The sequence below is a fragment of the Charadrius vociferus genome, unplaced genomic scaffold (assembly GCF_000708025.1).
Source record: "Charadrius vociferus isolate BGI_N301 unplaced genomic scaffold, ASM70802v2 scaffold82, whole genome shotgun sequence".
Classification (NCBI taxonomy): Eukaryota; Metazoa; Chordata; class Aves; order Charadriiformes; family Charadriidae; genus Charadrius; species Charadrius vociferus.
The window spans coordinates 4,657,505-4,672,698 of record NW_009647401.1 but is presented as its reverse complement, the minus strand read 5'-3'; the positions used below and the strand labels follow the sequence as shown (position 1 = coordinate 4,672,698).

Genomic DNA, 15,194 nt, shown 5'->3' with positions numbered 1-15,194 from the left:
AATGTGTGAGACATTTGCTTCCTTCTGCCTTCTTTTTTAGTTCAATTTACAAATATTTGTTTTGGTTTTGCCTTTCACACTTGGGTAGGAGGAGTCACATTTGTCAAATGGCCATGATCCCACATGGCCCAGACACTATTTCTGGGTGAATTTAATATTTTCTGAGATTTTCCATCTCTGCTTGCAACATAACTTTGTCCCAAAGCCACCAGTTGTTTCATCCTGTAGGGTCCTTTTGGGTAACCATTTTAGATCCCATGCCAGACTTCTAGGTGGACAGTTAAATCAGATGTATCCCTGCTAACAGAAGAAATGCACATCTTCAGCAGCTACTGGATCTAAAGAAACCTCAGGCATTAGAATAGATCAACGGGGTAACATATATCTCTTTACACCAGGGAACTGGATGAGACAGAGAAGATGACTGTGACAGTGCAGTAAAGATCATGATGGCATAAAAATGGGTAATCACCTTTTACAAGAAGCAAACCCATGATTTAATTATCTAGCAATTCCCAACACATGCCATTAAGCATTTATCCTACAAACCCATGTGATCCACATGCTATACAATTTAGCAAAGGGCTCCTCTAAAGACAAATTTGGGGAATTTTAAACACTATTTCCCTGTAAAGGCAAACTTTTTGTATGTAAGACAGCACTCAGATGGAGAAGAAATATTTTGTTAACGGTAACTTAAAATTTTCAGATGCAATTGATGTAGTTTTAAGATTTATCATGGGTAAAAGTAGATGCCTTGTTCTATTGAAAAAGGGAGATTCCATGCTGTGGATTCATATCTATGCAATGCACTGAACTCATCATGATTTTGTAACCTGTGTTTATTAACCAAGGGTTGATTCATCTTCCAAATCTCTAAATAGATCAAAGAATCCCCAAGGATTTAAATAACATATATTTGACCTTCCAGTAAAATACATTCCTTCCCTCCCAAATAGAGACATTTCTCACCTCAGATTAAATCAAAGTCAACAGAAGAAAGCACCATATTGGAAGAGACTTTTGAGCCCCTTCCTGTCAAAATAGATGTATTTGCACAGGTCATACAAAGAAGTAATCTCTCCCCCCCTGCCTCCCCCAACCCACTAGATTTCTGTAAACACACTGCATGTTCTCTTGGGAGAACAGAAAGAAAAACTACATCACAAAAATCTCAGTGTCTGGACTAATGTGGAGCGTGGTACTGCCAAGGTGAGCTGGAAAGGGCTCCCAGGCACCTTCCCCATAGCGCTGCTGCACATGAAGCAGGGGAAGAGTGGTGTTTCCCAGCTTGGACTGCTTGCAGATCTTCCCTGGCACAGATCATTTATCCGTAATGCCAATAAAATACATGCACAGACCAAATATTTTTCCTTTGGAAGGACTGTATTTTCCCAAGTATGTGCTTGAAAATAAGTAAAGGGGCACACCCTTACTACTTGGCCCCATCCAGTCTCATCAGCAGTACACTGTGCTATACTACAACTGTGCTTGGTCTCCTTTTCAGGAACCAAGCATAAACATTTCCAGCAAATGTTCTTAAATATAAGTTTGTTTGCCAAGTAGTGCTGCTTTTGACCTGAGTAACCGTTGTGAGAAACCATTTTGTTTACATGGGGAAACTAGAGAATAGACTTTCCAATCACTTGTCACATACCAGCCACACACTCATTAGCCATGGTGTTTGTTGCAGGCTGAAGGAGAAATTTCTCTGGAAGCCATCATTAAAATATTTTATTCCCTGGGCTGCACACTGCCATGTATTTTGCAGGCATCTCAAAAAAAATAAGAGGAATATACATTTTAAGAAACTTTTTTTTTCAAAAAAAGGAATGCCTAAGAATCGCCAGCAACATCATTAAAACTGACACTTAAAAGGATTGTGAGTACAACTACTGCTTTATCTGGAAATGTTAAAGCAAAACATATGCTGAAGTCAGAGGGAATTTTGTCTGGAGGAAGACCATGAAGAAAACAGAGCAGAGATTTTGGGGTTTAACTCAGCGGGCAGTTCTGAGCAGGCAAGTCTAGGTACACCAGTTACAACAAAACTCCATAGTGATATAAGGATGTTTCTCAGCAGAAAAGTGCCTGTGAGGGACAAGAGACCCTGAGTTAACTGCTGAGTTTGCTGCTGCTAATGCAGAAAGATAATGTGTCTCCCTCTGCATCGCATCAGAATCTGCTTTTCATTCAGGCGTCTGCTTTAGTTACAGCCCTCCACTATTTCTATCCAACTGAGGGCGTGTGTCACTGGACACATGAACAAGGATGCCAGTTGACCCAGTAAAAACAAACCAAAGAAACATTAAGACATTGGTCAAGCTGTTGTACTTGGAGAAGCAAGAAATATATGGGCTTGAGTGCTTCCCTAGCAACTTCCCAGGTGTGCAAGCTCTACACCCAGCTTGTACAGCCTCTGGAATTAAAAATAAGTGATCACCTCGGTTGCTTTGACCTGAGGATCACAGGCTGAGGAGACCACAGTCTGGATTGTAAGGAACAGCACTGATGGTGGACTCCATCAAGATCTTTGACTTGTCACTGTCATTTTGAATCAGAAACTGGAACCGTACAAAATTGACAGACACATATTTAAAGAATTAAAAGCTGTGCAGGACAGAGACCTCAAAGTATCAATAAGAGACACTGCCCACGCTGCTGTGTTTCTGCTGAAGAAGCTTAAAGTCAGATTTTGTCCCTCTGCTACTTAACATTTTTTTCTGGAAGAAGATAATTACAGATTATTTGTGGGTGATAAAGGTGATGGGTGACTAGTAAATGGTGTATATCACTGGCTGAATGCAATTCGGGTGGCCTGGCTAGCTGACTGCAAGTGAATGTACTGTCTGGGGTTCCTCTCTGCTAACTTTAGACATCTGCATCTGAGCAAGCGGCACAGATTCCTTTTATAGGCAGTGGAGAGAAATAGGCATCTGACCTACTTCAGACATCTAGAAGTGCCTATTTTTTGCAAGTGGTTACAGAAGACAACTAGAGATGCTGTAGATCTCTCACAGTTGGGTGAGTTGAACCCATCCTATGTGTTTTAATACAGGCAAATGTAAAGTGATTCGCGTTCCTAGCTAGGATGCAAGAAGGCAGGCCATATTTAAAGGAAAGGCTTGGAACGTACTTGGAAAGAACCCAATCAGAAAAGAAGTTGGTTGTCCTGGAGGATCACCAGCAGAAGATGAGCTCCTGTACACGGCTGTGACAATCCTTAGACAAGTAAAGGTGAAATGTCCACCAGGAGCGGGACAATTATGTGAAGTTCCTATCTGGCTCTGTGCAGCCACTGCAGGAGCACTGGGTCTGGCTCACAAGTTACTGAAGAAGTTGATAATCTGGATAGAGTTCAGAAAACAGGGCTTTGAATACTTAACAGACCAGTAAACTTGTAAAGCCTCACAAGCTAAGTAGCTTATCAAGGAAGGGTCTGTGGGATGACTTGATACCAGGGTACAATTTTGTCCTTAGTGAACACAGCTAAGTGCAGGCAAATGGAGAATGGGATCTGATGGTTGGAAACTGAAGTTGCAGAAATTAAGTCTAGAAACAATTCGCAGGTATTTTACAGTGAAAGGAATTAACCATTGGGACAACTTATGACTTAAAGTCATTAGCTTTCAACCACTAGCAATTTTTAAATCAAAGCTGAATATTTTAGTTCAAATAAAATGTCATTTATAGGTGTCTGAAGAGTTATGCTGGGCTGTTCATGAGTGTCAGACTGGATGACCACAATGGTCTCTCTTTACTTCGTAATATATACATTAAACCAAAATCTTAGGTTAAATCTACATGTCTCAATGATGTAAAATACAAAGATATCCAAGAAAGCACAAACATCAGCACTGAGCAGTAGTTTGGGCAGAGCATTGTGCTTGAATTAGCAGTGTAGCTTCTGATACCTAAACTCATTTATTCAATACAACACTGTGTTGATAACAGCCCTAATTTCCAGCCAGGATTCCTTGGAAGGGTATATTTTCCAGATCTAGTAACATACAGCGAGCAGGTAAGGCAAAAGTGTAAAGGGGAGGGAGAAATTAGGTTTTGCAATGGTAAATTCTATGTTGGATGCATACATTAAAGGATGGAGCACATGTAGCCCAAAGCAGCTTAACTGGAGTCAGTAGTACTTCCACTGGAGTGCTGTTGAGTGTGTGAAGGAAATACAGCTGGACCTGTATTTCCTAACCCATGCACTAACCTCTGGTTAACACTAGTGCAATGATCTCAGATACTGCAGACATAAAGGAAGAAAAACTTTCAGACATAATACAGACATGGACAACAATAATATAGAAAAGAAGATTGTTCCATCACCGGAGCATTTGGCAATTTTTTTTCTGACATTTTCTTCAAGCTGTCCCACCTCTATCACAATAAATCTACCACCCACCTCTACCTTCTGAAAGACTTCTCACAATACTCACATTTCCCTCATGCCCTTATGGCCCATCTTAATAAAACCATGTGTTTTTCGCCCATCTCTTGTCTATCTCTGGTTTGCCAGCCACCTGAGCCCAGAGGCAGAGTGGGCTGAAGCGCGTTGGGTGCACTCAGTAGCTCGAGGCTGCTGCCACTTGGCTTCTACTTGGCTCAAAGGGAGCAAACCCAGAGCCAAGAAGGAGAACTAATAGGTGATACTTATCTTAATAGACTTAATGGGCTTACACATCTCCCCTGACCCTGGAGGAACAGCTCATATTCACACAGCTATACTCCGCTACCCTTCTGTGGAGTGGCTGCAGGGCGTGATGGTGGGCTCATGCTGGGAATTGTTAGGAAAGTGCGAGGTGGCATGAGGCACAACCATGCCAAGGACTGTGCCAGCAATTTAGTAGGATACGTGGCCACGTGCCAGGGTCCGGGTCTGGGCTCTGGCACTGTTTATTTTAGTAGTGCAGATGTACTGTTAGGGCTGCCCTCCTCCTCTCTTTTCACAATTTGCTTTAGAAATGTAATATCCTCTGTCAAATGGGAATGATCCTCACCAATGTGCTCAAACGTTACTGGCATGGAACTCCAGGCAGTCAGGGTGATCAAAGAGCCTTAATGCCTTAGAAAAAGAAGCTAAAAATAAACAAAGTCTATGTATCATTTTCAATTAGAGCATATACCACTTTCCAGCCAAGCTGCAAAGTACTTGTTCCAGGAGAATTAACTGACTGTCATGCTGCAAAAGCTACCTCTCCTCAGACACGTCCTATCTCTCCAACTAACCGGAAAATCAGAAGTAAATTTACTCTTTTCCTAGTTGTGTCGCAGCCAACACCATGATGAGAGGAAAATCATGCCGGGAGAAAGAACAAGACCAACAATAACAAACTGATGTATTCATCAAGGATTAGGGTGCAAAAGGCTTCACAGTTAGTAGAATATGATCGGTTAAATCTATCTTGTAACAATAAACAATGAGTTGCAGTTGTATAAAATGAGTTTGTTTTAAAGTGGATGTTCAAAGGCATGCAATCTGCATTTGGTTTATGTTTTCACCATCTGGTTTTTATTCCTGACATTGTGGCTGTCATAAACTATGCAAAATATTTGATCCTGATATTCTGAAAAATCTGAGATTAGTGATGAACAAAACCTAGAAAGTCCATGAATTTGTACCTCAAATATTGGTTTCCCTAGAATATCCCAGCTATTTGGATCAGCCTGGTGCTCAGTAGATAAGTTTCCATTTGGCAAAATAAAAATGCTGGTACCAACAGCCTTCACGGCATCCTCTGGTGAAGCAAAGGAATTAGTAAGTGGTAAGGGAAAACTTAAATTGTTACTTATTCAAGTAAAGGTTGAAGCAATTCAGCTGGGAAATTACTGCTTTCCTTGACCATGGTACACTAGTTGGGTTGACAAGACTTCCTTAAGTCAGTACAGGAAAAACACTGAGAACATCTCAGTGGGAGAGGTTTGGGAGGTGTCCCTGCCTGTGGCAGGGGAGTTGGAACTTGATGATCTTCAAGGTCCTTCCAACCCAAACCATTCTATGATTCTATGATGATTCTATGATCTCAAGGCACAAATTGCTTTCTTACCAAAAGGTTGCATTGTCAGTGTTGCCTTTTGCAATGATATTCTGAGGCAGAGGGTTTGATTATTTAGGGACTGATGAAAACCTTATTGACTTCTGATCAGGAAGATAAGGAACCCAAAAGCATTAAAATTAAAGAGGGTTTTATATGAATTAAAAATATTTTAATTTTTTTTTTTTTCTTTTTAAAAATAGTCTTCTATGTCACCACTGCTGCTGGGTTTGTATGCACTTAACTGCTTTGCCTAAAAGTTACAAAAAGATATTTTGGACTGGTGTATATCAAATAAAGTTATTATTAGTTGTCAGAATGTTGCAGAAGTGACACTTTCAAGTTTTTGTGTTTTTTCTCTTATTTCAGGCTGTGGAACATTTACTTTTCTATCTTCCGCTGTTGCTGCTGTAAGTGGACTTCTTATGGGTTATGAGTTGGGCCTTATCTCTGGAGCTCTTCTTCAGATGAGCAGCATATTAGCACTCTCTTGCAAAGAGCAGGAAATCGTTGTAAGTTCCCTGCTTTTTGGGGCCTTATTTGCATCCCTTACTGGTGGATTCCTGATAGACCGATTTGGAAGGAGACTTGCTATTATCATTGCATCTTCGTTACTTGTGTTGGGGAGTCTGATTTTACTGCCCTATGAATCGTATGGGATGCTTATTGTGGGACGGATTGCCATAGGTATTTCCATATCATTATCATCAATTGCAACGTGTGTGTATATTGCTGAGATCGCCCCACAGCACAGAAGAGGTCTCCTCGTATCATTAAATGAACTCATGATTGTGATAGGCATTCTCTTTGCCTATATTTCAAATTATGCATTTGCCAGCGTATCTCATGGCTGGAAGTACATGTTTGGCCTTGTGATTCCATTAGGTGCTTTGCAGGCTGTTGCCATGTATTTCCTTCCTCCAAGTCCTCGGTTTCTTGTAATGAGAAATAATGATGAAGCTGCAAGAAAAGTACTAGAGAGGCTACGGGAAACATCAGATGCTACTGAAGAACTTACTGTGATCAAGTCTTCCCTGAAGGATGAACACCAGTATAGTTTCTTGGACCTGTTTCGTTCAAAGAACAACATGAGAGCCCGAATGTTGGTAGGACTCACTCTAGTGTTTTTTGTGCAAACAACTGGGCAACCCAACATTTTATTTTACGCATCCACTGTTTTGAAGTCAGTTGGGTTCCAGAGCAACGAAGCTGCCAGCTTGGCTTCCACTGGAGTTGGAGTGGTTAAAGTGGTCAGCACAGTCCCAGCCACAGCTTTTGTGGATCAAGTTGGAAGTAAAACTTTTCTGTGTATTGGGTCTTCTGTTATGGCAGTATCGTTGGTCACTATGGGCCTAGTGAACCGTAACATACATGTGAATATAACCAATGTCTGTAGAAGCCAGTCTCCAGAGGATTTCTTTCTCCAGAGACCAGGAAACCTCACTGGTGTCACCAATGGGAGTCTCAAGGACCTCTTTGCTAGCATGGCTTCACCAGAAAGATTGTCATTTGATGCACAGAGAAGCCCAGATGTTGCCAGGACAGGAGAACTGAACAGGACTGCCCTGGCAGGAGGCAAAAGCATGACAGGGTCTCACATGGAAAGTGAGGAGGTTCCTGTTGTCCTGAAATGGCTCTCACTGGCCAGCCTGCTTGTTTATGTTGCTGCATTTTCCATAGGTCTTGGACCAAGTAAGTGTTTCATTTTTCTAACTCTTTGTAATGGTTTACTTACAAATGGATTAAATGCTAGGTTGACATGCCCGGCTTGGCAGCAGGCAGTTCCCAAGTTGGGCAAAGCAGTGTTTTCTGCTAATACGCACTGGTACGCCATCCTGGTGGACTGGGGTGTACTTTTTAGGAAGAAGTCACGCCCATTAAGATCAATGGCCTAATCTCCCTTCAATTCAGTGAAATTAACTGCTCCTCTTCAGTGAAGTTAAGAACTGCTGTGAGTGAGATGTGTACAGCAAAATTATGGGGCCCCTGGCTATCTTTCCTCTTCCTAGTCTATTGTGTCCTTACATTGGAAAGTTTAAGATGTAGACATTTGCTGCTGCTAACTCATAAACCCAAGATAATTATAAATTATAAATTCCCCCAGGGGCCAATATTCGGTCCAATTTTGTTCAATATATTCATTAATGACCTGGATGAGGGGACAGAGTGTATCCTCAGCAAGTTCGCTGATGATACCAAACTGGGAGGGGTGGCTGACTCTCCAGAGGGCCGCGCTGCCATCCAGCGGGACCTGGACAGGCTGGTGAGCTGGGCAGAGAGGAACCTAATAAGGTTCAACAAAAGCAAGTGCAAGGTCCTGCACCTGGGGAGGAAGAATGCTAGGCACCAGTATAGGTTAGGGACCTGCTGGGAAGTAGCTCTGAGGAGAAGGATTTGGGGGTCCTGGTAGACAGTAAATTATCCATGAGCCAGGAATATGCCCTTGTCACCAAAAAGGCCAATGGAATCCTGGGCTGCATAGGGAAGAGTGTGACCAGTAGGTCGAGGGAGGTCATTCTCCCCCTCTAAGATGATTCAGGGATTGGAGCATCTCCCTTATGAGGAAAGGCTGAGAGAGCTGGGACTCTTTAGCCTGGAGAAGAGAAGGCTGAGGGGAGACCTTATGGCATACAAGTATCTAAAGGGTGGGCTGAAGAAGGATGGAACCAGACTCTTTTCAGTGGTTCCCAGTGACAGGATGAGGGGCAACGGGCACAAGTTGGAACATAGGAAGTTCCATTCAAATACATGGAAAAACTTCTTTACGGTTAGGGTGACAGAGCACTGGAACAGGCTGCCCAGGGAGATTGTGGAATCTCCTTCTCTGGAGAGTCTCAAAACCCACCTGGATGCAGTCCTGAGTAATGTGCTCTGGGCAATCCTGCTGTAGCAGGGGAGTTGGACTAGATGATCTCTAGAGGTCCCTTCCAACTCTGAAGATTCTGTGATTCTGTGATAAGCTCTGGACCGCTGTATGGTTTAACACCATCAAATCCATGAAATGTCAACATGCCTGACTCCTGCTGAGGATCTGGCCCTCTGACTATATCATAGTCTTCAGATATAGGAAAGACATTCAAGGTATCATAGTTCATGGGCAAACTGTAGTATCATCGCCACTGCCTGTGCTGAACAGCACAAGTGGAAGAACACCAAGACGCGTCGCTGTACAACCGAGGTACTGCTGCAGCTGCCATCACGCTTGCACAGTTCCCACTCTCTCCAGAGAACATCTGCCCTTCCCAGGGACCAGCACCTAAATATCTCCATTTTGTTTTGTTTTGTTTTGTTTTAATACCACTTGCATATTATTGTACTTTGAAGGGGTTGATTTTTTAAGCCACACTGCAAAACCCATATGCACAGAGTCCGTTATTTATTAACAGATTTTATGTGCTTTTGTGCCCTGGCTCAAACTTGCCTTGCAAACACTCTGTACTCCTGCTGCACTATTATGATAAAAAGCTTGCCACAAGAATACGACTCAACAATTGCACTAACAGCAACTCCCCTGCAGTATTTATTTATTTTAAACATTACTCACTGGGAGACCAGCGTGAGATAAGCATTCTTTGCCAGGGCAGCGAGCTTGACTGTGTTATTGCAGCATTATTCCCTCCCTTGCAGACCACCTTGGGGCTGGATTCTGCTTTCAGTGACACAGCATTAAAACCAGGGGTGCAGCCCTGAAAAGAAAATGTTACTTCAGCTTTTACTTGGGTGTTTCAAACCCACATTGAATGATCCTCAAGGCAGGGGCGCGTGTTCAGGCTTGGCCTCCTGTTGAAAGCTGCTTTCCTGTTGACCTGGCTGTAAATGGGTTCCTGGTTCCATTTGAGTTGGCCTGATGTGACGTTAATGATAACGATGTCTACTTCCTTGAGGGCTACAGAAACCGAGGTGTGTTTGCCAGGCTAATCTGAGAAGTCTTTGAGGCCCGTGCTTGTTTTCTGACCTCTTTCTTGACTAAGAGCACAAATACTCTCAAACAGCAAAAAACATGGGAAGGAACAGGCACCGTCTTGGCTCCAGCATATTGAAATCATGTCTGATAAAGCCATGGTGAGGCAATTTAAACTGACAGATGTGCTTCTGTAGCAAATGAAGGCCAGGTCCAGTTATTGAATACCTATATTGAAACACAAGTATTTCAAAATGCGGTTAAGTACTTTGAAGACACTTCCATACCTTCAAAAATGCAATGTTCAGATAAAATTGACAATGTATAGAAAATACAAGGGTCAGAGAATCAAGAGATCATTGGAATCTGCAAAGGATCTATTGTGGTTAAAAAATTTGGGCTGGGATGTGAGGTTATGATTTGTCTTTCATATGCAGCCTTCAACATCTGCTGCTCAGAGTCCAAATCCTTGAGTGTATTTTAACAGGCTGGCTTTCTTATCCTCAGTGAGCCTTTCTTAGAGTAAAGAAAAAAAAAACCAAGCCCCTCTGCTTATATAAAGTAAACAGTTTTAACATGTTTATGTTATTCATCTCTAAATCTGGTCGGTGATCTGGAGCAGACCGTCACCCATTGTTTCCTCTGCAACAGGAGGGAGGCATCGAGGCTGCACTCTCTGGCTGCTGTGGCCAGGCGATGCCCGGGCACCTGGGGACAGAAGCACCGTAACCTCCGCACCGCTATATTTTCGATGCAAAAATCTCATGCTCTGTACCATGTTCTGCCCTTCCTGCTGGCTAAGGTGAAGGCGGTGCGGGGGATGTCTCTGTTTGTACAGATCAAATCAGTCTCTTTTGGACAAAAAGCAGAGAGGATCTTGCTCTTTTCCCTCCACCTCCCAAGGGCATTTCTGGAACTCATTACGTTCTGTGGGGACAAAGGAGAGTCTGTGTAGCACCATTAGGAAAATGTCACACTCTTCATAGGGCAGATCATGCAACCTGAGCTCTATCATCTTTTTTTTTTAATTACTTTGTCCTTTCCTTTTTTTTTCCTTTTTTTTCCTTCCTTTTTCGGAATTTGGTCAAAGAGCTAGTTACAGTCCAGATTTGCATAGCAGACATTTGTAAATGTTGTATTTTTCCATGATTTCTCTTTTGTCTCCAAATTACATGAAGTAGATGGATTTTTTAATGAACTAAACATATGCTAAATATATTTATTGCCATTTATCAAAGCACCCAGGCAGCACAGTGATGAGCACTCAAAAATAGACAGTAAGAGCTAAAAGCCATTTTTGCATTATAAAAGGATTCACAGACTATCATGCATCTGCTTAGTCACTTTTTTGATTCTGGGGTGCTCTGTATTTATACCATGAACCCTTAGGCAAGATAAAAGGAGTATTTCTGCTGCTCTGTTTTGGATTAATTATGTTTGATGAATTGCGATTCAACTGCTTGTTCACACTCAATTTCACACAATTATGAGGACGTTTTGTAGGTGCAATGAATCAGTGTTGCATCACATCACAGAACAGCACATGCCGTCTCTCCAGGGGTGTTTGTGGAGGCCTTTCAAGGCAGTTATTAGCTAAGGGGACTTACTTGACACCCATCTTTGTCTTAAGTTACCTTTGTCTGTATATAAAGGTCAAATGAGGATCAACTGTTCTCACCAGGGAAAGATGGTTACAGAGCCCAAGAGAAACCTCTCTCTGGCTGCCACATGAAGGGCGAAGAGCGTGAGAGGGGCTCTTCATTGTTTTCAGTGCATGTTTGCAAGGAGAGGCATTTGACCCTGCTGTATGTGGAGGAGGGGGACAGGAGAAATCTGAGCCTCGCAGAAACACTGCTGTGCCTTGCACGGGGAGCAGTGAGTGCTGGCTAATGAGTGCAGTGTGGAGGTAGATCACCAATTCGTCACCCAAGCTAAAAGCTCATTGTGACCCTGGAAATTAATTTAACACAAAGGACACATAGAGAAATTCTAGTCAGGGCCACAACCCCGCATGACCACTTACTAAATGACACAGAGTTAACTGAAATAGTTGCAGAGCATCCCATTTGCCAGATTCTCTGTTCAAACCCCTTGAAGGGCAAAAAAGAGCGGTCCTCTCTTATAAAGAGATGTCACCTCCTTCACTCATTACTGTTGTATGCTACAATGTGTTGACATGCAGGAACCAGGAAAGCCAAACTGCTGGGGTATAAGACTTATTTTTGAAAATAAGGCTGTAAATGTGAGACTCGGGGTTGGATGGAGCATGTGCCAGTTCTCTTGTTTAATAACTGTAGGGCAGCTCTAGCCTTTCTGAAACAGAGTGGGCGCCCAGAGCCCTGCTGCTTTCCTCATGGACCTGACGAACAGAAATTCAGATTCAGGTGGCAGATGGCACCCGTTACCAAAGATCTACTTCTCTGCCCTGATCATCTCCTTTTGTGCCATTTAGGATCAAAGACTAAATAGGGTCAACTTCCCTCCATATTTTCCTGTATATCCCCTGAATGAGGAGGTCTCACTGGGTGATCTCACCAATAAGTAGACAAAAGAGAGACAGTAGCACCATATACATTAATACAGGTATGCAGTGTGGTCTGGAGGCAATTCTCTTTATCCAACAAAAATCAGAGGGGCTCCAACAAGTCCTTGGCTGAGAAGCAAGTAGTATAGACTCAGTCTGGACCCAACGGTACATCTGTTTTCCCTGTCTGAATTTGTTCTAGCAAATAAAAAGCACATGAGCAAAACAGGACTTGAGCAGTACCTCTTTACACATATTGCGGGAGTGCAGTTCAAGGGGATCCACGCACATCACAGGGATTTTTTGCTGTGGAGTGAGGAACGCTTTTATTGAGAGGGGGATGTGGAATGTGTGCATTTGGACTGCATGTATGGCATTGGTGCACCAGGGCAGGTACCTTGTGCAAAAGAGCTCCTCCTCCTCTGTCGGTCCTTTAAACATGCTTCTGTATAACTGCACAGGTGTTTAGGCAGTTGGTCAATGAACTTCGGAATAATCTGCTGGTGCAAATCACATCAGCTCTGCTGATGTCACAGCAGTTCATGCTGAACATGCCAATGCAAATCAACAAAAGCACCTACAAGTGGGACTGAGGTGCAGTTTCATGACGTGAATCATTCTCAAAACCATTTAGATGTATAAAGTCTGAAGGCATTTATGTCTTTGCCAACCTGGGACTGAAGATGTTCTATTACTGCATGTCCCAGAGCAGCTGCCAGCTTTGTACTGCTCTCCAAAGCCAAGGACCAATCTCTCAGAGCTCTTCTCTTGGAGGCCCTCACAGGCTCCTCTTCCAGGGGGCTTCTCAGAGCTGCAGCGATGCATAGGCCCCAAGCACTCGGAACCCACTTGGCACACACGCAGCTGTGGCCACAACACACCCGAGGCAGATCAACGTCTGCAGCTGGAGAAATGTCTTCTGGGTTTCAGGGCTTGGCACAAAAAAATACCACATATACCCATTGACGTAGATATAAAACCTAAAAAATATTTTCAACATATTTGTGGCCAACAAATAAGTGCCTAACAAGGTCTTAGAGGAGGGATTTAGAACATACTGCAAACCCTGCTTTGCCACATAGCTGTCAAAGTCCCATCGAAGCACAGCTCGATGAGTGGGGTGGGTGCTTGTAGGACTGGCAGTACTTTGGTATTGATTAAAACCTGTGAAACAGAGGAATTAAATACCCATGGGAGGCCTTCTCAGACTGCGATACTATGCCCTCTGTTGCCATCTGCTAACCTCAGCCATCAGCTGAATATTTCTGATTGGAAAAGTAGAAAAAAATTGCATGCTCATTACTCGGTTCACAGCAGTATTTACTTTTAACTTCTGAAGTTAGCACATTACCCCCAAACCAGGGGACCAACTGGCTGTGGGACCACCTCACCAGTTCCCAGGGCTGTGAAATCCAGACCTGCAGTGGATGCATGTCTGAGGATCATGTACGAGGGGAGGGCAAGCACAGGACCTACAACATGAGGGGAAGTTTTGGGCACAGCGATCCCCTCCCAGAGTGTCTCCCCAATGGACTCTCAGCCACTGACTTAGAGCCACCTGGGACTGAAGCTCCTGCTGCATTTGGGGACCCCTAAGATCACCCTCCTCTCTGTGTGCGGGTGCAGAGACACATACAACTGCCTGGCTGAAGGTAGCAAGCACATTCAAAGCTGTTGGGGCAGGAACAAGAGAGGGACAGACAACTCACCACCTATGTCCACACAGATTAACAAACCAGGAGGTTGTCATCACTACAGTCACTTTCTTCATCAGGAAAGCTGATCTCACAGCCAAGGCACAGATGGGAAATGGCCTCCCTTCTGAGTTACCTGTTGCTAAAGACATTTTTGTCTCTGCTTTCCATTCAGCTTTAACCCGGATGCTTGAGCCCCAGGTTTGAGCACCCATATGATCCTAGCGCAGGGAAGAGCAGCAGGCCACCAAGCGGCCCTTGGGTTACCAGTTTCACACTGATGAAATTCCTCCTGCATGAGGGACCTGGAACCACGGCTTTGCGTCCCCCATCCTGGGTTCCCCCAAGAAGAGGCAGTGACTATGCTTCCCAGCAAGCTCTGCTGCAGTGCACCATTTCGCTGCTGTGGGAGCTCTTTGAGTGGGGTCATCTGCCCTGTGAGGAGCGAAACCCATGCAGGGAGGTCAGTGAAGACAAGCATCCAGTGAGGGCAAATCTTAGGAGCAAACTTTTACTGATGAAAGATAAGTTTGGGATGAGAGATGTCCGTTTCTAGTTTAGATGTAGTCAGATTTGCCATATTGAGTACATCAGAGTTAAATTTATATCAGCTTGAATGGGTGCTTTAAACCTGAGCTAATTTATATGTAAAATGGAACAGATGCTTCAACATGTTTGGAAATTTAACTGACGTGGGAGCCAGATTCCTCAGATAATTGACAAAGGGAAATATTCTCTCCACCTAAGAGGGGGTTTTCAGACTCCTGCTCTCCGACCTCCCCTTTGGTGCAGCTCTCCTTTCCTCATTGGCTATTGAGGGAGTTTAGGGTGATCAGGAAGCTAAATTAGACTGTGTGACAGCATTCCACATATTACATGCTTTAACTTTTGGTCAGTCCTGAAGTGGTCAGGCAGTTGGACTAGATGATTGTTCTAAGTCCCTTCCAACTATTCTATTCTATTCTATTCTATTCTATTCTATTCTATTCTATTCTATTCTATTCTATTCTATTCTATTCCATTCCATTCCATTCCAT

General features: G+C 43.4%; 1 protein-coding gene across 1 annotated transcript in view; it reads left to right on the top strand.

Moving 5' to 3' along the window:
• Positions 1-15,194, top strand: part of SLC2A12 (solute carrier family 2 (facilitated glucose transporter), member 12) — a 55,528-nt gene that overhangs the window by 25,812 nt on the left and 14,522 nt on the right. The window contains exon 3 of the mRNA XM_009880204.1: positions 6,299-7,730. Coding sequence (XP_009878506.1) covers positions 6,299-7,730 — 1,432 coding nt within the window. The remainder of the gene's footprint in view (positions 1-6,298; positions 7,731-15,194) is intronic.